The sequence below is a fragment of the Camelus ferus genome, chromosome 20 (assembly GCF_009834535.1).
Source record: "Camelus ferus isolate YT-003-E chromosome 20, BCGSAC_Cfer_1.0, whole genome shotgun sequence".
NCBI classification, from domain to species: Eukaryota; Metazoa; Chordata; class Mammalia; order Artiodactyla; family Camelidae; genus Camelus; species Camelus ferus.
Genome location: NC_045715.1, coordinates 28,374,726 through 28,402,610, shown reverse-complemented (window position 1 = coordinate 28,402,610; position 27,885 = coordinate 28,374,726). Strand labels below are relative to the sequence as shown.

At 54.1% G+C, this 27,885-nt stretch overlaps 3 protein-coding genes across 11 annotated transcripts in view; 1 reads left to right on the top strand and 2 right to left on the bottom strand.

The window, feature by feature from the left end:
- Positions 1 to 22,685, top strand: part of C20H6orf132 (chromosome 20 C6orf132 homolog) — a 32,333-nt gene extending 9,648 nt beyond the window's left edge. The window contains exons 2-6 of one of the 2 annotated variants that reach the window (XR_004313591.1): positions 1,323 to 1,429; positions 14,519 to 14,588; positions 16,537 to 19,570; positions 20,210 to 21,699; positions 22,176 to 22,685. Coding sequence is in view for 1 of the 2 variants with exons in the window: in XM_032463070.1 (XP_032318961.1) it covers positions 1,323 to 1,429; positions 14,519 to 14,588; positions 16,537 to 19,570; positions 20,210 to 20,327 (3,329 nt within the window). In the remaining variant the exon portion in view is untranslated. Of the gene's footprint in view, positions 1 to 1,322; positions 1,430 to 14,518; positions 14,589 to 16,536; positions 19,571 to 20,209 lie in introns of both variants that reach the window. The other variant, XM_032463070.1, reaches the window with a different exon arrangement.
- LOC102503789 (uncharacterized protein 114841037) overlaps positions 1 to 27,885 on the bottom strand; it is a 72,310-nt gene that overhangs the window by 30,240 nt on the left and 14,185 nt on the right. The gene's annotated exons all lie outside the window — the stretch shown is intronic.
- Positions 1 to 27,885, bottom strand: part of GUCA1A (guanylate cyclase activator 1A) — a 76,817-nt gene that overhangs the window by 39,092 nt on the left and 9,840 nt on the right. The gene's annotated exons all lie outside the window — the stretch shown is intronic.

Sequence of the window (27,885 nt, the reverse complement as noted above, 5' to 3'; positions counted from 1 at the left end):
TCTGTGTCCTATTTCTGGGGTGCCCCCAGGAGCCTCCATGTCACATTCAAGGCCCAGATTCTCACATAGAGGGCCGCAGCTGGAGGGCTAGGAATTGGGGGTGAATGTGTTCTGATCCCAGGACCTCTCTGACAAGCCCAGTCTCTTTTGACTGAATGGATCATTGGCTTTCTTGCAATTTTCTCCCAAAGTCACGTGCAAGAGGAAAGGTCATAATGATTCATTCCCTGTTTCAGGTAGTAGGATTCTGCTTAGTTGGAATTTTGACCTTTCTCTTCTTTTCCCTCTGGCTACAGAGGAAGAGGGAGTCCCTCGGGCCCCAACAGATGACAAAAGCCCTTCTTGCTCCTGACCTGCATAGTAGGAAGTCAGCAGTGACCCCTGCCCCTAGGAGGTGACAGTGTGAACTTGTGAAATTCTCATCATGTGTGTTAAGGGTTGTGAGGCAGATGGGTTGATAAAACGTGAATGGCTCCTCACACCCTCCCTCTATGGTAGAAACTCCCAGAGCACAAGCCCAGCTGCTAGAGGAAGAGAAGGATTGTGTGTCATCTTCCTACAGGGGATGGGGGCCATATCTGCTGCATACTTAGCTATGTGCAGGCCACACTTAACTCTTCACAAGCGTCCTAGAAGGCTGGCATCACTTCCGTTGTACAGATGGGAAAACTGAGGCTCAGAGAGGTTAAGTGACCCAGCCAGTCAGTGGCAGAGCTGGGACATGTACTAAGTCAGGGGACCCTACTGTCCTATTCTTTCTGTTCTGTCCTCAAGGATGCATCAAACGGAGCCCTGGTCCCAACCATTGATGGTCTGGGGGCTAAGGAAATCTCAAGTTAGGGGAGTCCAGGAGTTGGTGCTGGACCACTGGGCAGCCTCATTGCTCTGCTTGTTCCAGATTAGAAATTTAAACACTTGAGAGAAAAGCCACCCTGTTTCCCTCCCTCTCTCAGAGATAAGCTCTAGTTGGGGCCTCGGATAGGCTCGCAGGGCCCCCAAAGGAGGGCCTTGTAGGAGTGAAGGCTCAGGACCTGAAGGGGGTGGATCAGGAGAGAGAGGGCTGTGAGGGTCTGAAAGCCCCAGGAACGCTGCAGGAGACCCCAAGAAACCACCCTGCAGCCCTTCCCACTCCGGCTTCAGTTGGCCCTATTAGCACACACTCTTCCTGTAGGAAATTGTCACTTAAGAGGCACTGGCCTGACTCAAACGGGCTACTGCAGGGTCTGGGTTTACTCACTGGGAACTGCAGGGCAGATTAAACTCAGCTGGCCCCCATGTCTTTGATCTCCAGCTCATGGTCTCCCCTCACTTGTCCCCTCTAGACGGGATCTATTTTGGCGACAACCGATTTGACACTGTGAGTGAGTCAGGAACCGCCACGCTGAAATCTCGGCCCAGAGTCCGACCCCTACTGACTTTTCTTCCACTGGTGAGTACTGTTCTGCCCTGAGGTCTGAGGGTCTGCTCTGGACGGGTCACCTCAGCTGCCACAGAGGAGGCAGTCCCACCTGCCCTGGCCCGAGTGGACATCAGCCTCACCCTCTGTCCGTTCCCCTACTTTCTGATGCCAACCCATGGCGGGTACTGGGAGGAGGCGTGGCTGAGGCTCATGGTAGGAAGGCTGGGATTAGAAGTGTACCTCCTCCAAGTTGAAATTTAAGGAGAGATTGTGGGGAACTTGTGTGCAGAGGCAACCAGCGGTGGGTACCTCCAGCTCAGCAGAATTCACATTCCACAGTCCTTGATGGCTGTCTGCTCCATGCCAGGCCCTGCGATGGATTGTGGGATTCAGGGATGACTGAGCCAGCATTGCTCAAGGAACTCCCTGTCTAGTGTAGAGGATGAATCAGTAAATAGACTGTTAGAATATAGGACAGAGTAGGGACAGCCGATCCAGCCACAGGGTATGGTCAAGGAGGGCTTCCTGGAAAAGGTGACACCTGAACTGTCTCGAAGGACAAACAGCAGTGACCATTAGGAGAAGGTCATTTGGGACCAATTTGCTCCCTTCTGGCGCCTGTGGTTGGGCTTTTGTTCTCTGACAAGGGAAAGAGACTCAAAGACAACTGCTGTGTGTGTGACTGGTTCTATTTACCGTGATGAGAGTTCCTGGGTTTTCTGGGACAGTCTAGACCAGTGCCGTCCAATAGAAATATAATGTACGCCTGGTGTAATTTTAAAATTTCTAGTAGCTACATTAAAAAGCAATGGTAAAATTAGTCCAAAGATGATCATTTTGACATTTAATCAGTGTAGAATATACTAGTGACATGTTTTACATTCTTTCTTTCATACTAAGTCTTCAAAATCCAGTGTGCTACACTTAGAGCACACACGTCCCACTTCTGACTAGCGACATTTCAAGGGCTCAGTAGCCAGTGTGGCCAGTGGTTACTGTATGAGATGGCTCAGATTTAGAGCTTGAACAGTCAGCCCCATAAATTCTAGACTCACTACTGTCTGTGAGACCTGGATCCTGGTTGGGACAATACTGTCACTGAGGTCATAGCATCCCACGCCTCCATGAGGATCTGTTCCGCCTTGACTGACAAGACACCTAACCCGGCTCTGTGTTCTCAGCAGCCCACTAGACCTCATGGCACCCCACGCCTTGGCCCTAGGCACCTGCAGGTTCTGCCCGGCCCTGATTGGCACAGCCACCTCTCTCTCTCTATCACCAATTTTTTCTGATTTGTCCAACCTCACCAACCAGACCCCAAGATTCTGGATGGAGGGACTGAGTCCTAACTCTCCCTGCTGCATCCGCAAGGTCCATGCGTGGAGGGCTGAGCACACAGACCTCTGAGAATATCACTTCAAGTAATTCCCTTTGTGCTTACAAAAGCAATTCATGAACATCACAGACAAATAGAGAAAGTACAACAGCAACAACAAAAAAGGTAGAAAGCGAGTGGGTCAACCGCCGGCCTTGTTTCCAGAGACGCATAAACTGTTACAGGGTTGCTGCACCCATACACGCAAGTGAAAAAATTTTGAGATTTTGTTTTTCATCGTTGGAGGTGAATTTGATTCTCTCCCTTCATCTACCCCCAACACACATGCTCAGAATTACAGTGGTGGGTGCCCTGGGCCGACACACCTGTACCTGTTCTGGCTGTTAAAATATTGAAGTAAGTGGCTGTTGCCCCTTGAGGGACTCTGTCCTGGTTCCTCCTTCAGATCTACACCAGCAACAAAAGGGTTAACACAAGGGTTAATGAGGCAGAGCTGAGTTTGTTCTGATTGGCCCGCATCCTGTATCCCTGCCTCCACCCACTTTGGGCCCCTTCAGTATTCTGTGTGGGTCCAGTCTTTCCGCCCTCCTCTCCAGAAGTTTGGGCCCTCTGGTTTGATCTGGTCTGGGCCACAGCATGACCTGGGGCTGGACAGACCCCAGGCAGGCTCCGCAGAAGACTCAGGGGCCCCTGGAGTGGGCTTGGCTGGCTGGTACTGGATTGGGAGCAGACCATCCAAGCAAGCCTCACACTCAGTCCCAGGAGATGGGGTCTTCCCCCAAGGAAGTGAACTCACCTTGAACCCACAAATGAAAGGGGCCTCGTTGGGTCCACACCAGTCTCATTTGACATTGGCAGGAACTGAATCCAGAAAGGGAAAGTCACTCTATGAACAGGCAAAGGCGGGTGGGGCAGCTTGCGTGGCCCTAGCCAGCAGCACCGCCGTGTGCTCATGGCTAACACTGTGGGGCACTTACTGTGTGTCAGGCACCATCCCAAGTGCCCCGCGTGTTAACAGAGTCACTGGAGCCGCCCTCTTGGGAAGATGCTGCTGTGAAGCCCCATTTTACAGGTGGACAAACTGAAGCACGGGATGGGGACATAACTTGCTTAATGACAGGCAGCTCATAAGAGGCAGAGCTGGGATTTGTAGCCAGGCTCTGGGGTCCACGTTGTATTCATGCCGTCCTACCTTCCCCCCAACTCATGACCCAGAAGCTTTCTCCTTCCCTCCTAGCACCAGCCTGCAGAACCACCTGCATCTCCCGGGTCTGCCTCTCTGACCCCTGTCCAGCCAGCGCTTGCTGGGTACCAGGTCTCTTGCCTCTTTCGGCTCATAGACCCCTTTGAGACCATATGGGCCACATATACACAGTTTTGCTTATAAGGGATCTCAGGCCCCTGGAAGCCCATGTATGATGCACCTGAAGATTAAGAACTCTGGACCTCATGGCCCATATCCCAGTCACATGTTTTGCTCCTGACTCAGGTGATAAGATACAGAGTAGCCCCAGCATCCTTCGTCACCTGCTCCTGGGTTGAGGGGAATCTGCCTCCTCTCCTTTAGGCTCTGGGATGGGCCTTTATTTCTTTGAGCTGGAGCAGGAGGCCGGGAGAATAAGAGGCAGGACAGAACCGTGTGTGGGTGCGGGTTCACACACAGACACACATGCGCACACCCTGCCCCACAGCCCCACCGAGTCAGGGTAGGAGAGGAGCCGGGGCGGTGGCCCAGGCCCTGCCCAACACTGTCCTAACCAGCTGGGCCTCGCCCCTCCCCGTCCTCCCTTCCCACACTCAGAGGGCACCTCCCAGGCCAGGCCACCCTGGGGCAGGGGAGGCTCAAGGCAGCGATGCCCAAGAAGCCGGGTGACAGGCCCATGATCTTCCTTGAGCTTTGTCTGGGCCTGAGCTGTCTTCTGAGGGCAGCGTTGTTGCAGGCAGTGTTCACAGGAGCCTGCAGAGGGATGGCTGGGAGAGGGGAGGGCAAGATGAAGCCGAGGAGGGCAGCGCCCCCTTCCTGGAGCTTCCTCACTCTGGGGTGAAAATGCAGAGGATGAAGAAATACTTTCTCAGGCAGCCAGCAGCCACAGGCCAATTATGAAAAGGACCTTGGGGTCCCTCAGTGACCAGGATGGGATCTCGATTGGTCCTCAGGTAACTGGCACCAGTCCTGACTCTGCTGCTGGGTTGCAGGGTGGCTGAGGGCCAGGCCCTTCCTCTCTGGGGGACTCTGGCTCCTCACCCATCAGTGGGGGTCACACAGGATGGTTCACTAGGGTCTCCCTGGCTGCGACTTTCTGTGTTAAAATAACACAGAGGTGGGGTTAGCTCCCTAGAGGCCTCCAGAAAGGCCAGACCACCCCCGAAAAGGATGGTGCTCCAACCAGCTACCAGGGCCACCCCACTTTCTGCACCAAGAGCTCCGAGGAACTGGATCAGAATTTCAAACTTCAGAGCTGAAGGGACCTCATGCTCATCAGGATGAGAAAACGGAGGCCCAGGGAGGGGATGGTCCAGCCCAGGCCACATGGCTCAATACCAGTGGAGACAGGACCCAAGCCCAGGTCTCCTTCGAATCCAGTCCTGTCTACACCTCTGTGGGCCTGGGCTGAGTGGGGAAAAGATCCTTTCTCCCCACTTCCTTCTGCCTCCAAGGGGAAGCCTGACCCACAGCTCCAGCTCCAGCCTGTCCCTGGCTTTCTAGCTGAGCTGATGGAACAGCTGCCAGTGGGAAGATTTGTTTCTCTCTGGGGCTGCCTCTTGCCCTACCTAGTCTGAATCAAACCATCTCCAGGGTGATGCATATGAGGAATTAAAAATTAAATGCCAATGTGGCAAATATGGGGAAACTGGCCGGACAGGTCCCCAGGTGTGCCCCGGGCAGTGAGAGCTCCCCGGGTCACTCCACCCTCTGAGTCAGGCGGGCCTGGCTGTGCCTAGGGAGGTGTCAGGCTGGGCTCCGGGAAGGAAGCCTGCCTGTTCTGGTCCCCGCCCTCAAATTCCTCAGCCCCCTGGAAGCTCCAAGATGCAGCCGAGTCAGCTGGATTTCTCCTTTCCACTTTTCTACTCCACCCCCCACCGCAGGAGCTCATCTCTGAGCTCAAGGCCCAGGCTCCCTTTGGGGTTGGGGTTTGAGCTCCTTAGGCTGAGCCGGGAAGGGTAGTCGTTATTGGCTATTTTTTTTTTATGGGACTAGAAAGGAGTTTATTAGGGGTACTCTGTCATAGACAACAGCGGGCCACACAGGTGAGAGATGCCTGAGTGAGCACCGGGGTGAAGAACAAGGGAAAAGTTCAACGTTATTGGCTTTTGAGCGATTCATGTGGCTGACTAACGTTAGCTGGAAGGGCTGTCGGGTGGCGGTGGGTGGGGGTCAGAAGCCTGCATACAGCTGTTGAGGTGATTGGTCCTGATTCAAGCCTAGGTCTGTCCGCTGTCCAGGGTTTTGGTGTTTTTTTCTCCCTGCTGTGCTGTGCTGTCCCTGTTGAAGGTTCCCAGGGGTCAGCAGATCCCATGTCCCTCGCTGAGTCTCTGACCCCTCCAGTGGACAGATGGAGCCCCCCTCCCCACCGTGGCCACCCCTCCTCTACCTGCCTGGCTCCTTCCCTCACAGTGAGGGCCTCAGCCTGAACCTCCAAAGCTCCATCCACACCCCCATCCTTACCCACAAATGGCCACCCCTTGTCCACCCCGTGGACTCAGGAATGTGCTCCCCCTGTCCTTAGATGGACTGATTGGGAAAGAAACTCTTGAAATGGACTCAAGGTCATTTAAGTGGGGGATTCTAGAGGTCTTGGTGTCTGGAGCGGGGTGACGAAGAGAGGTGGGTGGGTTCTGAGGGCACGTTCCCTTGACCCCATGGACTCCTTGCCTTGCACAGAACCAGAGCAGGGATCTCTGTAGCTCAGTCTAGGCAGGGCCTTGGTAGCCCAGGTCTAAGAATGGTTCTGGGATGACAGGCAGGTCCAGAGGAGGACGGCCTCATTGGTGGAATTCTCTGTTCTCCAGGAAGGGCTATGAACTGTAGCAGAGGGTGGAGGCCAGGGCGGGGAAGTAATTAATTAAGCCCTTTTTTAAATGCTCACTGGTTCCCAACTTCAGAGAAGCTGCTTTGTGGGGAACCCCCTCCCCTCCCCTGCCCGCTGCCCTCCAGGGCCAGGAAACAACAGGCCGGGCTTCAACCAGCTGGGGACTTGGGTGCCTGGAGGGTTTTCCCTGTGGCTCTCACTCTGGGGGCCCATGCCCCTGCTCCCCCAGCCTCCAGCAGTACCCCCAAACGTGCCCGGCTCTAACTCTGACTCAGGGTCACCTCCCTCACCCCCTGCAGCTCCACACCCCACCCTGAGGTGCCCCAGCCAGGCTCCCGGAGGAATCTGGTGAGGAAGTTTGCATTCCACACTGTGTAGCTAAGACTCAGAGCTGGCCCAAGCCCAAGGTCAACCACCATGGCCCATTAGCCCAGGCCCTGGTGACCCACCCTTGGGGTTTGCCTGGGTTCTGAGGAATCCCAGGCATGAGGAGGTGTGTGTCCCAGGCATGAGGAGGCCACAGGGGCAGGGCTGGGCCATCGGTGGGGTGAGCCCTGTCCCCCCTGGGTCCTTGGTGGTGCAGTAGGGGGCTAGTGGTGGGCATTGACCTCTGTGGGTCCGGCCCACTGCACCCCACTCCTCAGCCACGGCCACTCCCCTGCATGGCTACTGCAGAGCAGCCCTTGCTCAATGCCTGGGGCAGATTCCAGCCCTATAACTTTAAGGGGGAGATAACCTCATCCTCGAAGAGTGAGGGTTTCCCCTCCCTTTCTCCCTTCCTCCTTACTTCTTTCCTTTCTCCTTCTCTGAAATATTCATGGCCGAAAGGGGAGGAGGGGATTCCCGGTGACCTGACTCTGACCATGGGGAAGCACCCTTCATCTCTTCCCATCCAACCAGACAGACACATCCCCGGGGCCATGCCTGGAGCAGAGTGTCCACAGACTCAGGCCACTGTTCACCCACTGAGCTTTGTTAGGACCTGAGGGACGAGAGGCCGGGGAACTGCCCTCCCCTGAGTGCTTCTCAGCAGGATCTGTTTAGGTGTGCCGTGTCCCCGATGGCACGACCAGCACAAGGGAGGTGGGATCAATCCACCTCATCCTACAGATGCGAAAACTAAGCCTCAAGAGGGGAGAGAGGGGCACGCTCCCTGACCACGCACTGTGTATCAGATACTGTCTTTGATAGGATGGAGTTAAATTAACATTGCCAACCTGGTCTGCCTGCTTACCAAGTTCATGCTCTTTCTGCTTGATTACAAGAATTAAAAAGAAAATAACAATTGCATTGGGTGTTTTTTTTAATTATGAAGGAAACAGAGGTTTATTGTTAGGAACTAAATATAGAGCCAAGTATAAGGAAGAAAATATATATAAATAGCCTTGAAAGGGCGCCCCACCCCCAGCCTCGCTGCCCACGAGTCATCGTTGGTTGACTTTTCCTTATAGTAAGCTGTGATGGATTTTAAAGGGCTGCTTGACTGAGCTGGGAACCTGGTTTGCACCGCTCTGGGAGGTGGGTGAGGTGACCAGTGATCTTTAATTCTGGGTGTTGTCCAGGTGTGGGGACAGGGAAGGGCTGAGGCCCAGTTTCACATGAAGGGCCCCAGCTGGCAGGGCCAGGGCTGGACTCTGCCCCAGGCGTTGAGCAAGGGCCGCTGTGCCGTGGCCGTGCAGGGAGTGGCCGTGGCCGTGGCCGAGGCGCCGGGTGCTGTGGGCCGGCCCCGCAGAGGTGCGCAGATGCTCACTTGCATGTTCTCTGTTGTTTCCACTGGGCTCCAAGGGCCACACACCCTTCTCTCCTGAGTATGTTTGAGACACACACCAACCCCTGGGCAGCACCCTGGGGCACTGGGGGGACGTGTAGAGGGTGGGGCCCAGTCAGCTCTCCGGCCGATGGCAGCAGTCCCAGGCCCATCTGAAGCCAGCTGTGACCTCAGGCCCAGCCCTGCCGGCTCTGCCTCACCCTATGGCTCCTGGAAAAGCAGCTTCACGGACTCCACCTCCCCGCCCCACTTGTCCCTTCCCCTCTCTGGAGGCAGAGCACATCCCGAGGCAGTGGCGGAGGTCTGTCCCAACACCCTGCCTTGGAGGGGTGGCCCCAAGTGCCCAGGCCACCGCCCACATGGCATAGATGAGCTGAGTACAGACCTTGTGGGCCTGGACTCCCAGAACACCATGGTTGAGGTGATCCTTAAAGAGCGTTCACAGAGAGGCAGGGAGGCCCAGTGACGCGGTGACTTTCCTCTGAGTTAATTGATTGGGGGCTTAGGTTTTACACCTCTCTGTCCTGTGTTCTTCCTACCTCTCATTCACTCACCCAGGAATTTGTTCACTCAACAAACACTTATTGAGTTGCTCAGTCTGCCCCAGGCATGTATAAAGGATCAGCTGTCCCCCTGCCCACAAGTAGGCTGGGCTGGTGCAGCAGCGATTAGTCATCTACCGTAGGCTCGATATGTCCTGGAGGAAAAGTGAGGGCGAGTACTGTTGTGGGAAAAAGGGCAGGCTCTGAGGTTCCAATATGGGCCCTGCCACTTCCTAGCTGTGTGACCTTGGGGGAGTACTTAGCCTCTCTGTGCCTCAGTTTCCTCTTCTATAAAATAAAAACAATAACCTGGCCTCTCAGGGTTACTGTGAGGATTAACTAGGTTGCTACATGTGAAGTGCTCAGAATGGTGTCCAGCACACAGTAGGGCACCTAATAAACGTCAACTGTAATAGTAATGCATCCAGGGTGAGGAACACATTGGGAAGAGAAATTAACTTGGGCTGAGTTTGCCAAGGAGGGCTTCATGGAGGGGCATTTAATCTGGGGTTTAAAGGATAACTAGGAGTTTGCTGGATAAAGAAGGGCATCCTAGGCAGAGTAAGAGCAAGAGCAAGGCTGGGGAGGCCTGATGAAATGTGGGAATGAATCCCAAGTAGCTGTAGTTGTTCCCAATGGGTGTGTGTGTGTGTGTGTGTGTGGCCAAATCATCTAGGGTTTTTTTCAAGCTATTTACCCACCCCCAGAACCTCCAAATACTCTCTCCACGGGGTGGTCTCTCTGCCAGCCTGAAGATCCCTGTTGCAGAGAGCCTATTTGCTTGTGAGTGAATTAGGTCTCCAGGGACACCGGTGGGAAAAAGACAAGAACCACTAGCTGCAGCCCAGAGTTTGTTGGAGTGGGTGGGAGAAGGTGGCAGGAGCTGCAGACAAGACAGCTTATGAAAGGTCTTGAGTGTCACGTAAAAGTCTTTGAATTTCATCCTTTGGGCCAATGGAAAGGTTCTGAGCAGGGAAAGGACCTGCTCTGAGATGCATTTTAGAATGAACATCCTGGCATGAGGTCTGAAGAATGGGGTGAGGCAGAGGCTGGGGAGATGATAGCAGTAGTCTGTCTGTTTGTGTCTGTCTGTGTCTGTCTGGGTAAAACACAGGGAGGATTGAAATAGGGCTGAGCTTTCGGGGTGGTTGGAAGGGAGGGACTCAGGAACTGCAGGCAGAGCTGGGTGATGAGCTGGGTGTGTGAGTAATGACCAGATGCCTGGAAAGACAGTGATATATAATTAGCTGTGGGTCCTTGGGCACATCACTTAACCTCTCTGTGCCTCAATTTCCTCATCTGTAAAATGGAGGGAGAAATAACACCTATCTCGTCTCATTTGTGAAAAGTGAATGAGTTAAGTGATGGAAAACCGCAGGAAGAGCGCGTGGTACAGAGGACATGCTAAGTGAGCAGCAGCCGTTGTTATTATTATTGTAAAAGTTGGGAGTACTGGGGGTGAGAGAAAGAGGTGACTGAGATGCTGACGTCTGGCCAGTGGACGGAGAAGCTCTATCTTCCTCAACATTTTCTCTTTTGATGTTCTTGTCTTTTGTTTGCTATGTTTTGCATAACTTAAAAAATTTTTGGGGGGGAGGGAGGATATAATTAGGTTTTGTTTTATTAATTAATTAATTAATGTATTTATTTAATGGCGGTACTGGGCATTGAACCCAGGACAACGCTGGGTTCAATTGTGCACGCTAAGCACATGCTCTGCCACTGAACTATACACTCTCCCCTTGTTTAACTTTTTTTTAAACTTTTTAATTGTAAGATACATATAGCATTAAATTGACCATTTTAACCATTTTTAAATGGGCCATTCAGTGGCATTAAGCAGACTTTCCTAACCAATCCTAATGTGCAGAGAAGTTGTAGGAACAGTAGAAAGATCTCCCTAGAAGCTCCGCCCAGATTCACCACATTTTGCCTTTTTACTTTATTTTCTCCCTCCCTCCCTCCCTTGATATACACACATTGTTTCTCCCTAAATTGTTAAAGAATACGTTGAGACAGTTGGGGCCCTTTACTCCTGAATGCTTCAGTGTGCGTTTCCTAAAACCGAGACGTCCTCTGCAGTTAGCAAATTCAGGAATTTAATATTGATATGACAGTATATCTAACAGACCTTTTATATTCAATGATTGCCAATTGTCCGTTAAGGCCCCTCACAGCACACCCTTCCCCTGTCCCAGGATTCAACCCAGGGTCATCCATTGCATTTAGATGTCACCTCCAAGCCCTCTTCTTAAGGAGGCTTTGCCTCAGTTCTCTGAGCCTCAGGGAGGCAGGTGAGGAAACTCTGCTCCCATGGAGAGTTATTACTCACACCTGTGCATTTGCACACTACGCTCTGTCACCATCCAAGCCAGGGCACTCGATGCCAGCTGCCTGGGTCCCCGTGGTGAGTGAGGAGAGTGATGTACCTTCCGGGTCTGTTTTTCTAAGACTAGTATTAGAATGAGTTTGCATTTGCCTTCCCTGAATCCTCACCTGTGGAAGAGACAGCTCGGGGAGACACACCGCGCCCAGGTGGGTGTGAGGGAAAGGACCAGGACCAGCTGGGGCCTGGGGATGCGGGGCTGTGTTTAGTTCAGTACTGGGGGCTCCTGAAGGGGTGAGGCCAGATTTGGGGACCTGCCCCAAGGGTGGTGCTGGCCCACGGTAGGTGCATAAGTGATAGTTTAACGTCACCGTCGCCCCTGCTCATCCACGGTCACACATGCACTGGTGAGGTCACACATGCCCTGCTGAGGTCACACGTGCCCTGCTGAGGTCACACATGCACTGGCAAAATCTAGAGCATGAATGGAATCCAAAGACTTTTGACGAGTCCCCCAGGTCTTTCTACTTTACAACTACGTGCAAAAGAGTAATCCGAGATCTTAACCCTGGCTTTTGAAGGCCTGGCCTTTATCTCGTCAAAATCAGAGTGTACATACTTGATGGGAGTTATCAGACAATCAGTGGGGGGGTGTGTGTGCACTGCATCTCAGAATGTCTTGGGAGACACTCCTTAAACAAGCTGGCCCCTGTCCCTGTTTCAGGATGACTACGTTTGAGAGATGTTAAGAGCAGGTGCGTAGCCATGTGAATCGGGCGGGCATAGGCAGGGAAAAAAGACTGCTGATGGAGCAACGCCGTTCCAGCTTCTTTAAGAACGAGATCAGTTGTTTGTTGCCCTCAAATGACCAGAGAGTAATTCTGAGATGGCCCTTAGTAACCCAGGGTCTTGTGGATATTCCTGAAACATCTACCTCGAATCTCCCTTCTTATAAAACTGTTATCTTATTAAACCATTATAGCACGTATTAAGCCATTAAGTCCGCCAGCGAGGAACAACTTGGCTTACTACACGTCCAGCTTTGTGGAATTCACATAAGGCATGTCCCTTGGCTCCAAGGAGCAACCAGGTCTTGTTGGAGGAACTGGGGGAATATCTTGAGAGAAATACGGGCCCCCTTATGGGGCCAGGCTGAGGGTTGCTCTGAACAGCAACAGGTCAGTGTGGGCTGATGCAGACAAGGGATGATAGCTCCTTAGGAATGAAAACAAGAGCTAACATTTATTGAGCTTTCACTACATGCCAGGAGCTAAGCGTTTTTGGTGTACTGCATCATTTAACCCTCACCACTTCCCTAGAATAGGTAAATTCTAGTTTTATCACAATTTCGTAGACAGGGAAACAGAGAAAGCTTACGTATCTGGCACAGTCACACAGCTAGTAGGTGGCAGAGCTGGCATTCGCATCCAATCTGACCCCAGGGCCTCCCCCTTCTCCACTCCCGCCCTCCTAGAGCGGCTCCGCTAATCCTTGTGGGATGAGAGACTTTAGGGAAGCAGAATACCAAGGGGTGGGAGCTCCACAGACCTGGCTTTGGCATCACCGGTTGTGTGACTGTAGACAACTTATCAAATGTTTCTAAGCCTCAGTGTTCTTCCCTGGCGAGTGAGGGTGTAGCATCTTCCCGGAGTGGTGTGATTGTGATCATGTGTTTAGAGCACAGAGCAAGGGGTATAATGATTAGAAATGGAAGGCAGGAAGAGGGGCACAGCCTGACCAACACCCAATGTCAAGGATGACTGTAAACCAGAAGTGTGGGCTGGAAGGGTCCTGGAGAGGGGGTCGGTCTAGCTGGAACGTGGGTTGGCTGTAACAGGTGAGTGGGAAATAAAAGCTGGCTGGGAAGGACGAGGCCAGGGTGTTAAGGACCTTGAAAGCTACCATAAAATGCTCCACAGCTCTTCCAAACAACAGGTGTGTGGATGTTGTTGACATATGGAAATGCGTGTTTGGGAAAAAAAATAGAATGCAAAATAGTGTGTATAAACCGACAGCTGTGTAAACGCTTTCTGGTCCAAGCCTGGGGGTCAGAGGGCACCGGCAGTGCTGTCCATACTCCAGTTCACTGCTTTTTACCTTATTTATTTTTCTGTAAATGCCTAATAAAAACTAAGACTGAACAGGAGGCCAGGCTGAGGGGTTTGATTTTTAACTTCTGGACATCCATAGGGAGTTGTGGCAGATTTCTATTTGTTCTGTTTTGTTTTAAATGAGATAAAATTCATGCACAGCCAATTCTCATTATTTACAGTGTATTTGCAAATTCACCTACGCACTAAAATTTACTCGTAACCCCCCAAATCAATATTCCTGATACTTTGGACATGCACAGAGCAGTGAAAAATTTGAGTCACCTGGTGCCATCTGAGGTTGAACAAGACACTTTGTTTTAGCTCATACTGTAAGTAAGTGTTCTCTTCAGTGCCGTGCTATTCATATTTCTTTGCTTTTTGCTGGTGGTTTTGCTGTTTAAATGGCCCCCAAGCATAGTGCTGGTGTGCTGTCTGACATCCCTAAGTGGAGGAGGCTAGGGGGTGCCTTACAGAGAAAATACGTGCCTTAGGTAAGCTTCGAAGATGTGAGTTATGGTGCTGATGGTCATGAGTTCAATGTCAGTGAGTCAACAGTAGATTATTAAGTGAGGTGTCTTTAAACAGAAACACGCATAAAGCAGTTATGTACTGATCAGCTGATGGAAGTGCTGTAAACAAGTTTTACAGGAACCTAACGCTGTATTTCCCTTGGGCATTGATTCAGTTTTTGCAAAATCTCTTCACGGCAACTTTACAGACCCTAACTACCACGAATAACAAGACTCGACTGTATCATAAAATTCACCCTTTTAAATGAGCCCTTTTATGGCTGAGAGGTATAGTTCAGTGGTAGGGTGTGTATTTAGCATGTGCAGGATCCTAGGTTTAACCCCCAATACCTTCATAAAAAACAAAAATGAAAAAAAGTAGCCCTTTTATATTTTAGTATAAAATGCAATCATCACCACCACTGCAGATTCTCCAGGAGTAAAAGCTTCATGGGGCAGCGATTTATGAACGGTCTGTCGTTCCCTGTCCCCTAATTGTTCTGCTCTCTTTCAGGACGCCCAGGAGAACCATGGACTGGCTGTGCCCACCCCCTCTGTCCCAGACAGCTTTGCAGACAAACAAGGTAAGAGGACGCCAGGCTTGGGGCTTGTCTATCTTTCTTTTCTTCCTCCTTAAGCCCAAGCATCTGGCCCCCTCCACGGCTGGTGGTCAGATGGGAGTCCTCCGGCCTCCTGGCTGCTGGCCGCAGCGGGTGGGAGTTGAGAGCCAGGGTGGAGGCCCAGTGGAGGAGGGACGGTGAGGGCCCGGGGCCAAAGCAGGAACAAGGGTGGCGTGATTGGTAGAAAGAACCCCAGAGTCAGGCAGACCTGGCTTTGAATCCCAGCTCCCTGCACTTAGCTTTGCTCCCTGGGGCAAATCACTTAACCCCCTTTACCTGCGTATCTTCAAACGCACCAAGGGCAAGACAATCTCAGTTCTGGAGAAGTGAATGAAGTACTGGATGGGATGTAAGTCACTTCTTGTCATACAGCTTCTCAAAACCCGCCAATGACTTCCCCTGTCCCCCAATGAGAAGGTTCTTGCCAGGACCGCCAGAATCTGGCCTCACCTGGCCTCATTACCCGCTCACCATTCTGGCCATCCAGTCTCCTTCAACCTCCCGCATGTTTCCACCCCTGCATCTGCCCAGACTGCTGTCCCCTGCACGTGTGCACGGCTCTCTTCCTCCCTCCCTCACTCAGCCGGGGCTCCCCTGACCACCCTATTCAAATCGCATCCCCCAGCACCTCTCCTGGGTTTTCCCCCATATTACTCATCAGCTAATGTGGTAATAATTTACTCAATGTATTATGTTCTTGTCCGTCTCATTGTCCCATTAAAACACAACCTCTAGGAGGGCCGATATTTTGACTATTTTTTGGTTTGTTATTTACCGCTGTATCTCAGCTCCTAATGCGTGGGTGCTCAATGGATGTTGGTTTCACCCTCCGTCTCCATACCCTTTGGTTTTTGTTTTGAAGTCAGCTGGCAGAAGCCCTTCAGAGCTGCATGGTCCCGGGTTTGTTCTGCTCTGGGCTAGAAACTGAGAGGAGGGGAGGGGATGGAGGTCACCCCTCAGAGAGAAGGGCCCAGTGCATCCTGGCACTCTGCAGACTCTAGGGAGGGGGACTGCGACTGGGGCCAAGCAGGGGGATGTGAGCTGCTGGGGTCTGGGTCATCCAGGTCCTCTTTCTACACTGTCTTGTCCATCCCATAGTCCAGAATCTGTTCCAGAAGTTCTTTGTGAGGCGGAAAGCTGGGTTGTTGGTAGATTCAGGGTCTTTGGAAAGCAGGAGTTGCTCATGCAAATTTCTCCCTCCCAAACTTTTACCCAAACTTCCTCACTGAGCAGGCCTCCAGAGCTCTGCCCACCACCGTCCATGACTTTCTGTCTCCCTCCCACTTTCTCTGTCTGTCTTACACAGTCTGAAAAGTTAAGTCAAAGTGGTTACCACTCATTAAGTGCTTAATATGGGCCTAGTACCGTGATAAGCTCTTTGAATTCTCTTCCTTAATCCTCACAACAGGTTTATGAGGTAAGTACTGACGTTACTCCCATTTAACAGATGATGAAACTGAAGCTCAGCAAGGTTAAATTAATTAAATGTCCAAGGTCACACATCTAGTAAGTGGCAGAGCTAGGATTTGAACCCTGGCCTTTCTGGCTTTGTAGCAGCCAAGGTGCTTGTAAGAAACAAACAGTGCACTCAAGGGGCTAACTGAAGAGACTTAGCAAAGGGATTATATGCAGGGCTGTGAACAGAGCAGAGAAGGGTGGGCGTGACCCTCGGGAGCAGATGGAGGAGATTCAGTCCAGGCTCAGAGGCTGTGCCATGGACAGGCAGGGACCCCTCCCTAGAAGGAATAGGGTCCTTCTCATGACTGCTCCTCACTCGGTGTTCAAAAGGAAAGGCAGGAAACCAGCTGGCTACTCTCTCAGGAGCCCACCTCGCCCTGCCCTGGGCACTCAGAGATCCTCAAGCCTATTCTGCCTACTCGCCCTCCTCATCTCTGCCTCTCCCTTCTTCCAGGCGCCAGCACACTTGTCAACGGCAACCTCCGACTCTACAGCTCTATGGGGGACCTAAGGCCTGGGCACTATGGCCAGGACGCCTTCATCCCTCCACCTCCCCCAGGCCCTGCCCCACCGCCACCCCTATACACGTCACAACCTCAGGGGGAGTCCTCACCCCCACCCCCACCTTCTGTAGCTCCCCCACCCCCGCCCAGCACAGCCCCACCTCTGTCCCCAGTATTGGGGGCCCTGTCCCCTCCATCCACCCTTTCCCCCCCCTCCACACCCACCCCTCCTGACTTCATTCCCCCTGCCCCACCCTTGGCTGTTCAAGCCCCACCACCTCCCCTTTTCCCAGCCCCAGCGCCCCCAGCTCCTGTGCCTCCTCATACACTGGAGACACACCTCTTTCCCACTGGGGGTGTCACCAAGTGGAAATCAGAGGTTGCGCTGAATGGCAGGCAGCCTGAGGTCCCCAGAAGCAGCCCCCCCAGGAGCCCGGCTGAGCCAAAGGGGAGCCTCCTAGGACCTCAACCGGAGTCCCACCTCACCTTCCCCCGCTCACTCAAGGTGCCTCCCCCGACCCCAGTCAGGACTTCGTCCATCTCCACTCAGGAAGCACAAGGGGCTCTTCCCAAGGAAGAGGGGGCCACCAAGAAGCCCCCCAGTCGACTCCCACTGCCTCCCAGCTTTCACATCCGCCCCGTGTCCCAGGTCTACCTGGACAGGGCTGCTGAGCCAGACCACCCCGAGGGGCCTGGGGCTGCGGCACCAGCCAGCCCCAGGCTGGGCCAGTCCCAGGCTGGGACAAATGTACAAGCTGAGACCCCACCTCCAGCCCCTCCCCTGCCCCCTCCTCCACCCCCACTCCCTCCCCCAGCACCCCCTCTCCCCCCTGCTGCCCCTCTTTTGCCACCTGCTGAGAAGGCAGCCCCTCCACCTGCTGGGTTGATGAAAAGCCCCAAGTCCAGCCCTCCTGCTCCCAAACCCAAACCTGACCCCCCAAGCCTGGAGGACACAGCCTCTTCAGAGTCTGTGGATTGGCGGGATCCCAGCCAGATGGAAAAGCTGCGGAATGAGCTGTCAGCCTATCTCTCTGGCTGCAGGCGAGAGGACCGATGCGTCAGTCACAGACCAGGCCCAACTACAGCCTCTCAGGGAAAGGAGAGCAAGAAGGGCCCCAGACTGCCAGAGAAGGAGGCCCCCACAAGCCTGCCAGAGAAGGTGACCCCCCCAAGCCTGCCACAGAAGGAGGTTCTCCCAGGCCTACCACAGGAGACCCCTCCAGGCTTGCCACAGAAAGAGGCCCCCCCAAGCCTGCCACAGAAGGAGGTTCCCCCAAGTGTTCCTCAGGAGAGTCCCTGCAGCCTGCCAGAGAGAGAGGCTGCCACTGGCCTGAGCCTACCCCCTGTGGACTACATCCCCCAGGACTCGCCAACTCCCAGCGTCTGGCAGATCAGGAACAAGCTGGAGGCCAGGTTTTCCTTATCCGCAGAGAAGGAAGCCAAGCCCAGCACAGGGTTGCTGCCTCCCAAGCCACGGCTAGAAGGGGTAAGAATCTTTGAAAACAGGGCTGAAAATGGCAAATTCTCCAAGCCTGTGGCCAAGAATCCGCCAGCTCCATCCACCACTCCTCTGCCAACCACGCCACGCCAATCCAAGGCCATGCCTGGACCAGCCACACCACCCAAGGCCACACCTGAGCCCGTCATACCATCCTTGGCCACAACTCTGCCCACCACATTATCCCAACTGACAGCAGAGAAGAACCAAGTCCCAGCTAGGCAGGGGGAGAAGCCAGAAGGCCAAGGACTTGCAGTGCCCTCCAAACCAGAGACAGAAGGGCGCTCCTCAGAGGCCAGTAAGCCTCCTACACAGGAAGCCCTCTCATCTCCAGCCCTCCCCACAAAGATATCTCCTAGCCGAGAAGAGGTGACATTTCTCTACAAGCCCCATCGCAGCCAGAACAGCCCTGGCAGAGAGGTGGCCGTGGTGATGCCCACCCTGTCCAGAGGAGAGGCTGCAGGCTCAGGGGAGCCTGTGGAGGTGAAGGAGCCCCAGGGGCTGCCAGCCAAACCCCAAGCCTCAGCCCAGCCTGCTGATCAACTCCTCAGGCACCCCGTGACAGGGGAGGTGGTGGAGCGGGGCTCCCCGATGGCCCTACTCCTTGCAGCCCGGCAGAGGGCACAGAAGGGGAGGCCCAGACGAATTGCCCTGGGCCGGTCCTCCCTGCCAGGGAGTCTCCGTGTCCATAGCCAGCCCGAGGCAGGCTCTGACGTCATCTACAGCCATAGCCAGCCCAACTCCTTCACTGTGGTCCCCAAGATCTCCAAGGAGACTGAGGACCCCCAGCTAACCTCGCCAGGACAGCCCAAGGTACCCAGTCAGTGGAAGCCCCAGCCCAGCAGAGACCCAGAGGGCACTGAGCCCAGCCGCGGGCACAGCTGGACAAAGGCGGAGCCCCAGGCCCCCGCGGCCTGCGAAAGACGAGCGCTCTCCAACCTCCCCCAGGGCCGCCAGCCTCCCAAGTCCTTCTCTTCCCCTCCTTCTCCTTCCCGCAAGAGGGAGGAGGAGGAGTTCAACTTCGAGGTCATCCCACCGCCGCCAGAGTTCAGCAATGACCCCGAGCCCCAGGCCCTCCAATATGTGGGGCGCCGGGGCTCCCCTCCCCGGAACAACTTCTCAGACTCGGGGCCGCCCCGAGACGCGGGCCCTCCTCGCGGCTTCTCGCGCTTTCCCGCGGGTGCGGACCCCGGCGGCGGGGCTGGGGGCCTGGAGCGCTTCTCGCACGGGGGCCGTTCGCTCATCAAGAAGCGCCTGTACGTCGGGGAGCCCCACCGCAGCTCCGGGCTGCCCCGCTGCGGTACCGGCTCCCCCAACTGCTTCGGGCCGCCTCCCGGAGGCCCGGAGATGCGGCGCGTCACCTCGGCGGGCCGCACGCCCCTCGGCGGCCTGCACCCGCGGAATATGTCCCTGGAGGGCGCCGTCCGCGGGGAGGCCAAGTTCAAAGCGCCCGGCGGCGACTGCGGCTGCGCACCGGCTACCGGCAGGTGAGCTGCGGGCGGGGACGATGGCGGAAGCCTGGGCGGGGAAGCCAGGTGAGATAGGGGCCCTGCCCTGGAACACAGGGGAGCTGGCCAGGCCGCGGCTGTCGGGTGCGGACATTTGGTTTTCTCCCCTCTGGCTCAGGGCAGAGAGAAGGGGGAGGGAGGCGCATGTCACCTGGAGAGGGCGCTGTTGGCGATTCCCTTACCTGCTTCCTTCCTTAACTCCCCTTATCGCCTTTGTTTTCTTTCCCCCACCTCCCGCTTTCCCCACCAGCTCCCTCTTCTCTCTTCTCTCTCCCTCCGCCTGGATCCCAGTGTTTTCAAGCTAAGTGTGGGGTCGGGGGAGATCTGAGTGGTCCTTGGGTGCTGGGATTTCCCAACACAGAGATGTGTCTAGAGCCAGGCTAGGAGTTCTGAGCAGAAGGCAAGTTCTCCGTGGCTAGCAGGGCCTAGACAGGAAGGAAGCCATGTGTCTGGTGACAGTACTGGTGGACTGGGGTCCCACTCGGGTTGGTAAGCCCCTGGGCTTGTGGGGCAGACCCACAGCACTGAACCACATCCTTCCTCTTGTGCCCAGGGGGGAGATGGAGAGGTGTTGGTTAACCAGCTGCAGATATTAACTTCATCTCCCCCCTCACCCAGGTCTCCCCACGGCAACGCCCACTACGGAAGCTCTATCAACACATTCACCGTGAGGCCTGGGACCCGCCATCCCATCTCCTATGCCTACTCGGGGGCCCATCGGAAGGCCCCATCCTGAGCCCAGGGTTTTCTCGGTTCTACTCTGAGGGGTCGGATCTGGGCACTTGTTTTTGTGGGGGTGGGAGGGACAGCAGGTGTTAGGTAGCCTCACTCACTGAGGAGTCTTTGTTTCCCAAAGACAGACAGACGACGAGTGAAGTTGTGGCCCAGGAAGATCAAGGCTGGATTTCTGTTTCCCAAAGCACTAGTGTGGCTGTGGACTTTGCAGATGGGGGTGGGAGAGGGAAAGAAGGAAGAGAGGAGGAACCTTTAAGGACCCGGGGCCCAAATTTTCGCTGTCTGGTACTATTTGCTTTAGCAAGGCTTATTTAAAGCAGTTTTCCAAGCAGACCTACTGAGTAGGTTCTAAAAGCAAGGGCTGGGGCACTTACTGAATGGGAGCCCATCAGGATGGCTGTGATCACCACTCAGGCCCTCATGAAGGGCCGAGGCCCAGCCCAGTCCTGGCGAGGGTGTAGGGTGCTACAGGTTCATCTCCTTATCCTCCATCTGTCCACCAGCTGCCACTCTAAGAATGGCACCTGGGATTCCTAGCATAGCCACATTGAGGTGGGACCAGGAATCTGCATGCATAACACATAGTGAAGGTACTGGAGCAAAGTGCTTTGTATTGACCAAGGGTGGGGATGGGAGGCTTTTTGGTTCATTTCTCTCTGGCCCTTAGCTACAGGAAGGCCTAGAGAGAGAAGGCTTTGGCAAGTTGGGGATGGAAGACAGGATTAAAGCTTGCTTTTCTACTCAGACCCAGGCAGCCATGATTTGGGGGATGGGCCCAAGGAGCCAGAAAGCCTGGGGCTTAACACCAAAGGCCTCACATGGTCAGGTGGCATATGGGATTTGGAGGGGCACTGTTCCTAGTCGCCCCTCCCAATCCCAATACTACAGGCCCCCAACATTATCAAGGCCTTAAAATGTGTCACCAAGATGCTGGAAGGCCTTGGAGAGTGGGAGGTGACAGAGATCGAACAGGTCTGAGAGGACTATGCTGTCAGTGGGGAATGTGACTTGGAAAGTGAAGAGTGGCAAGACTGGGCCAGTTTGGAGCGGGGGAGCCCTAGCAGTAGGGTGACCATTTCATACTTTGCTTAGGAAGTCTGGGTTTCTATCTATTTTCCAGTGAATTGGAACCCCTTCCACTTTCAGAAAAGTCTTGGTTTGGATGATGTATTGTCACCAAATATATCAAGATTGGTTCATCTTCTGTCTTCAGGTCTTGGGCTGAATTCCTGGGATCAGGCCAAGGCAGGCTGCCTGGGTAAGGAGGAAGAGGGGTGCCCAGCTCAGAGGAGCAGGCCAGGAGCGGCAGCCAGGAATCAGTTCCCCTTGGGGGCGTGATGTTGGACCTTTGTGACTTGTGCTGACCAGCCAAGGTACTGGGGTGTAGGGACAGTGGATGAGACACTTGAGGGAAAGAGTGAGGGGGTGGGCAGGTGCCCTGATGGGGCAGGATCTGGTTACTGGTGTTTGAGGCAAACCTCACCCCAGTGCCAGCACTGGCTCTATATATATGTATGTATTTTCCCTGTACAATGTTTTATAAAAGAGTTCACTAATTTATCTGCTGTGTTATGGCTGGAAGGGTGGGTTGTGGACTCTCCCGGCTGCATTTTGCTCTGGGGTGGGCGGGGAAGGACTGATTCTCACTTGGCTTGGGAAATAAATAGGCCACTTTGGAACTGGCCTCCAGCTCTGTGGCTATGGATTGCTGATTGGGAGCTACTGGGGTGTGATGAGAGGTGGGAGAGCTCAGCTGGGGAGGGCTGAGCGCAGGGTGCTGGCTGAACTGGTGAGCCATTATGCTGGGCCCAACTCTCTTTTCTGACCCTTAAGTTTTCTCATTCTCCAGATCCTTCAAGGGGAAGGAGCAGAGCTGAAGTGGGGTGATAAACTGTGCCCTTAAGCAAGTCTCTGACTCTCTGAATCTCAGTTTCTTCTTCTGTACCATTGGCCCGATAACCTACCTCATAAGGCTGTTGTGAAGATGAGAGACAGTCATGCATTCATTTAACAAGGATTCGAGTGGCTACCAGATGGCAGGCACTGTGCTTAGCATGGATATCCAGCGATCAGCACACTATACAACCCCTGCCCATGGAAGACTGTGGGCTAGTGGAGTAGAGAAGATGAAAGAACACACAGAAACATCCTGTATTATAATAAGTGGTAGGAAGGGAAGGAACAGGAAGCATGAGAGTAGCTGGAGGGCTGCGGAGAGGAGTGGATTCACTTTGACTGGCTGGTCAAGGAGCGCCTCTTGAAGTGGTGACATTTAGGCCAATTGAGTCCAGACATCCAACACATGTCTGGTACTCCGTAGCTGCTCAATAAACTGCATCTTTGGGTGATGACTACTTTACATCTGCGTGTGGCCCTTCCTGGTTTTCCATAAAGCTTTGCCATGGTATCTTTAAGTTTTGCAGAAGAGGACACTGAGAGCCAGAGATCGTCTCAAGACAGTGTCAGAGGGAGCACTGTGTTTCCTCCTATGTCTGTGCCTTCTGTGGGGGGGTTGTTGGAAAAGGGAGGTGACTCATTCATTCAGCAACCTGTGCTCCCAGGAAGGGCCTCTCCTCTCCCATCATGGGGCTCCCTTGTTCTGTCTCTCGCTGTCCCCTGCCCTCTATTGCAAGGCCCTCATCTGTTAACAGTGAGGACAGGACTCCGACTCCCAGTAGGACGTGGGGCCCTGCCTCTGGCTGCTCTCGCCTCGCCTGACATGGGGGGGCAGTGTGGATAGTGGAGGGTTGGGGGATCAGGGCCCCATGTCTGGTTCTGCCTCTGGCAAGCTCTGTGACCTTGGGTCTCGGCTAGCTCACCTCAAAAGTGACAAGGATGGACTTGTGCTGTATGTGGGTCTTAAACTTTGTGGGTCCCACACCTCTTCTAAAAGCTGCTGAGAGCTGTGGCTCCTCACCCAGAAAGATGCCCCCAGCTGCATTTTTACACCTAATTTCAGGTACTCCACAGATCCCCCCAGACTGGGCTCCGAGGACTCCACGCTGAGTGCTCCTGATGCAATGGTGGTCAGGGGAACCTTCCACCCACACTTACTTAACTTTGACAGTTTTGAAAGTGCATTCCTTCCCTCATTGACTCACAGCAGTCCTCTCAAATGTGTTGGCCTCGTAATACAATTCCATGTTGTTGAGACAGTGAAGGCTCCAGGAGGAAAACTGAATTGCTCTGAAGAGCCCACCTGACTCCAAATGGTTTATCTGCGTTCTCACAGCTGCTCCCTTCTGGCTGTATCCATTCTCGCCCACTCACCCCTCTCCAATCATACCGCCCCCAAACTTTCTACCGTCCTGTCAGAGGAGGGATGAGGGAGTGCCTGGGGAGGGAAAAGCTGATAGAAAAAGTTAGTGGATGTAGGTGGCACAGGTGTTCCTGAATCAGGCTAGTCCCACCTTGGTTTCTGGCACCTCCTCACTGCTCCCTGGACGCAACCCAAGCCCCTGGTGAGGCCCAGTCCAGCCTAAAGCAGCAGCAGGGGCTGGGCTTGAGGGCCTGCAGTCAGCAATGCTGGCAGAGCCCTGTTCTCCCCATCCAAGAGGCTTCCTCCTGCTCCTGCTGCAGGAAACTGCAGGCTAGAGGGACCTTCCACCTGGGAGATGTGAGAGAGAGGCTTCCTCCGCGCTGAGCTGTCAGGCAGGCCTGCCCCTGCCTGCTCACCCCACCACCTGTCTACCCCTGGCAGCCCTGGCCGCTTTCATCCCTGCAGCTCAAAGGCGATGCTGGCTTCCCATCATTAGTCAGCTGCCCCGGATTGGTGGCCAGTGATTCCGCGCAGAGGGGCTGGGTCTCCTCCTTCCGCAGCCCCAGGGAAGGCAGGCTGCTGCAGACTTTCTGTTGGGGCCTCTGGGGATGTTTCTGGCCAGTAAGGTGAGAGAAGGGGCGCTTCTGGGAGGGGGTGGAGGCCAAGGCGATGCACTGGATTTACCTGGATGATCCTGAGCCCCCTGCCCGATTCTCAGAGCCCTGGATGCTTGGTTAACACTTGGCACAGATGAGCCACTCCTCCCTCCCTCCCCTCCTTGAGAGCTGTGCTCAGCTTCTCCAGAACGTGCTCTGATCGCCTCCTGTCTTCCAGGCTGCTCTCTCCATACAGGTGTCCCGGCACCCTATCCTCGCCCCCAGTCTGATTCCTCTCTAGTTTCCTTTTCAGGAGACAGTTTCACCCCCACCTCACCTGCACCGAGTTCCCCATTTCTAACTTGAATGTGCCCCCAGCCATGTCCATGTGGGTGCCCGGCCCACCACTCCAATTCCGCCTCTCCAAGGGGGGTTATTCTTCCCTTACTTCCTTCTCACACCATTATGAGACCAGAGCAGCCAGACCCAGGGCCTCACTACTTCTGCCCCACTGCTTCCTCAAGCTGACTCACTCTACAAGGGCTGGCCTTAAGTCAGAGCTCCTGCAGGCAGCCTTCCCCAGCCCTGTACTGCTCCGAGACCCCTCCGTCCTCCACAGCTCTGTACCCGCTTCCCGTGGCTGGCTCTTCCTCATCCTTCAGGCCCAGCTGGACATCTCCCATCCCCTTGGCCACACCAGCTCCTGTGAAAGCCCCCTGGTCCCCCTCACACGTGTTACTTGCTCCACATCTCCCTCCCCCAGCAGCTTGGAAGCTCCACAACGCAAGGATGGCCTGTCCTATGCATCACACTCTCCCCACTATCTAGTGCTGCTCCTGACACCAGAAGAAACGAATCTGTGTTTGTTGAATGACTACATGTCAGTATTTAATCAAATTCTGTCAAGCACTATTTAGGTTCCTTCACGGCAAAAGCCGCATCTCCCATGGACTTGTGACCACATAACCCTCTTGTTTCTCATGCTGAGATTCCTTTGCTGCACAGTTATGGTTTTTGGGATGGGCCTCTCGGGTCTCATCATCAAGGTGTCAGGATGCCTTGAAGCAGCTCCTGCCTGGTGGGCTGAGACACAAGGCCCTCTAGGTAGAAGCACGAAGAGCCGGGAAGTGATGGTGCCGGGTGAGGTCGATCTGGTCTTTAAAAAGGGCTAGGGCGTGGGGGCCTTGGGCAGCCCACATATCGGGTCAGGGGCCGCCTGGAGCTGCCAGTGCCAACCTGCCCAACAACTCTGTGTTTGCTCCCCTTCTGACCTCCTTCCACCCTCTGTACCATGACTGGGTGCTCCAGGACCACGGGGAATGTTTCTGCCAAACGTGGAGCAGACAATGAGAAGAAACAGCACCCCCGGGGGCCAGGGTAGCAGAAGCTGGTCAGGACCAACCTGTCCTGTCCTGATCACTGTCCTCCCCCTACCTGGAGAGCCCCTCCCTCAGGAAGAAGGCTTACAGCTCTCAGGTTTGGGTTTTTTTCCCGTTAAACAGTGAGCGTCCTGCATAGGGACCTATGCGGGGAGTTGGGGGGGACCCAACATCATTATCCCTAGTGCTGCATGGGATGCTCCCTTCTCATTCTTTTTTTTTTTTTAAGAACATTTCAATCTTTTTTTAAAAAAAGTTTTAATGTCCATTTTCTCTTTTTTTTTTTTTCTTTTTGGGGGGAGGAGGTAATCTATTTAATTAATTATTTATTTTTAGAGGTGGTACCGGGGTCAAACCCAGGACCTTGTGCATGCTAAGCATGGCTCTACACCTTGAGCTATACCCTACCCCACCTTCCTTCTCTCATTCTTGAAAACTGTCTTTCTGAAATCTTGTCTTCCACAGGTGAGTCTTTGGACTCCTTTCACATTTTCTCACTGCAGAGGGCTATCTCCTGCCACTTCTTGTCACTGTCATTTTCTGAGCTACTCAGAGAGGGTTTGATAGGCCTTTGCTTCCTCTCTCTCCCCCTCCCTCCCTCCCCGACCTGTGGATCTTCCTGCCTTTCGGCTCAAAACTTTCCAGCATATGTAAGGTAGCACAAAGCTCTATCAGTTCAATCCCACAGTGCTAGTGGGTGCTAGTCGTACAAGGCAAGGGGCCAGGCAAGAGGCTCAGAGTCCAGTGAAGGACACACACACATACACATACACATAACTGGAATATAAAGCAGGAGATTTCAAAGTTCTCCCATCCAGGTGAGCTGGGCTGGTCAAATAGAGCAGGTGACCACATGGGATGCACCGTTGGCCTAGCTCTGTGGGTGGCCCCTCTTGCTGGCCTGTGACCAGGTCATCAGGGCTGCCCTAGTCCTGTGACCCGGGTGGGAGCGCGTGCATGAGAGGGCAGAGGAAGGAGGGCCACCATCTGTTGTCTTGTTTTCCGTACAGCGTTGGATGCTCAAACCCTTGGTAAAACATACCTGTTATTGCTGACACAAGCACAACACTATTGTCTTTGGTGACCTCTCTTGGCCACTTAAAGCTGCCCTTGACATTCACTTTAACCTGATTTCTTTGGGGAGAGTGAAGGAGAGTGAGGAGAGGACATCTGTGTCACTTAGTGTTGAGCACTGAGGTCCTTGTCCCATGAGTCCAGCCTGAGTCCCTGTGTGTGAACCTTGTGTGCACACAAGGCCGGCTCTAACCAGTAGGTGGCGCTTTGCTCACAGGTGCCTGACTTCAAGCCCAGGAGTTCAGGGTCAGATTCTGCTGAGATTGAGAGGGGTCCTCTTAGAATCCAGGCACGGAGCTAAGTGCTGCCCTGTGTGCCAGTATTTCTCAAACTTAAGTGTGCATCAGAAACACTAGAGGACTTGTTAAAACACAGATTCCTGGGTCTCATTCTCAGAGCTCCTGATTCAGTGAGTTTTTGGTAGGGCCTAAGAATTCACATTTCCAACAAGGTTCCAGATGGGGCTGCCAGGCCTGATGACCCAAGGACCGCACTTTGAGGATCGCCGCTGTGCAGTACCCCACTTAATCATCCCACCCTTCTCTGGGCAGGCAGCGTCCAGTTACCAGTGAAAAAACTAAATTCCTAACAGGCCCAGTGACCTTGCCTCGGCCACACAGCTGGAGAGTGGTGAAGACCCTCACCTCAGGGTGCCGTGGCTGCGGTGGGGGTACTAGCATCCTTCCTGGTTCCAGCAAGGGCAGAAGGAAGAGACAGCAGGGTAGGGATGAGCAGAGTACTGAAAGGAGGCATGAGGCACTGCTGAGCTGGAAGTAATCCCCGTGTGTCCACAGCATTTTAAAAGCACTTTTGCTTCTACTGAAATCTCACCTGGTGATACTGGCCAATGGACACTCAGACCACGGATGCCCTACTGCCGCCCTGACCCCCTCTCTTTCCAGCACTGAAGCTCTGGCTCCCCCAGCGGCTGGGAGGGTGCCGTGGCTGACTGCGCTCAGCTGAGGCCCACCCTGGACTGCCATTTCCGTGGAACTGCCCTTTCCACGAGAGCGCCACCTCATCCAAGGTCATGCCCGCTCCCTGGGGGCAGCGCACATTCACACATTCACTGATGGTCTCTCTTTCAACTCAGGACAGCTCTGGAGATTCATCATAGCCCCAGGGCGGCCCAGCTTTTTCCCTCTGCCCCGCCCCCTCCCCTGCCCACAGGTGTGCATCCTGAAGGCACACGTCCTGCACACAAATCTCAGTCTCCCAGGAACCCGTCCTGCAACACCTTGGGATGTATCA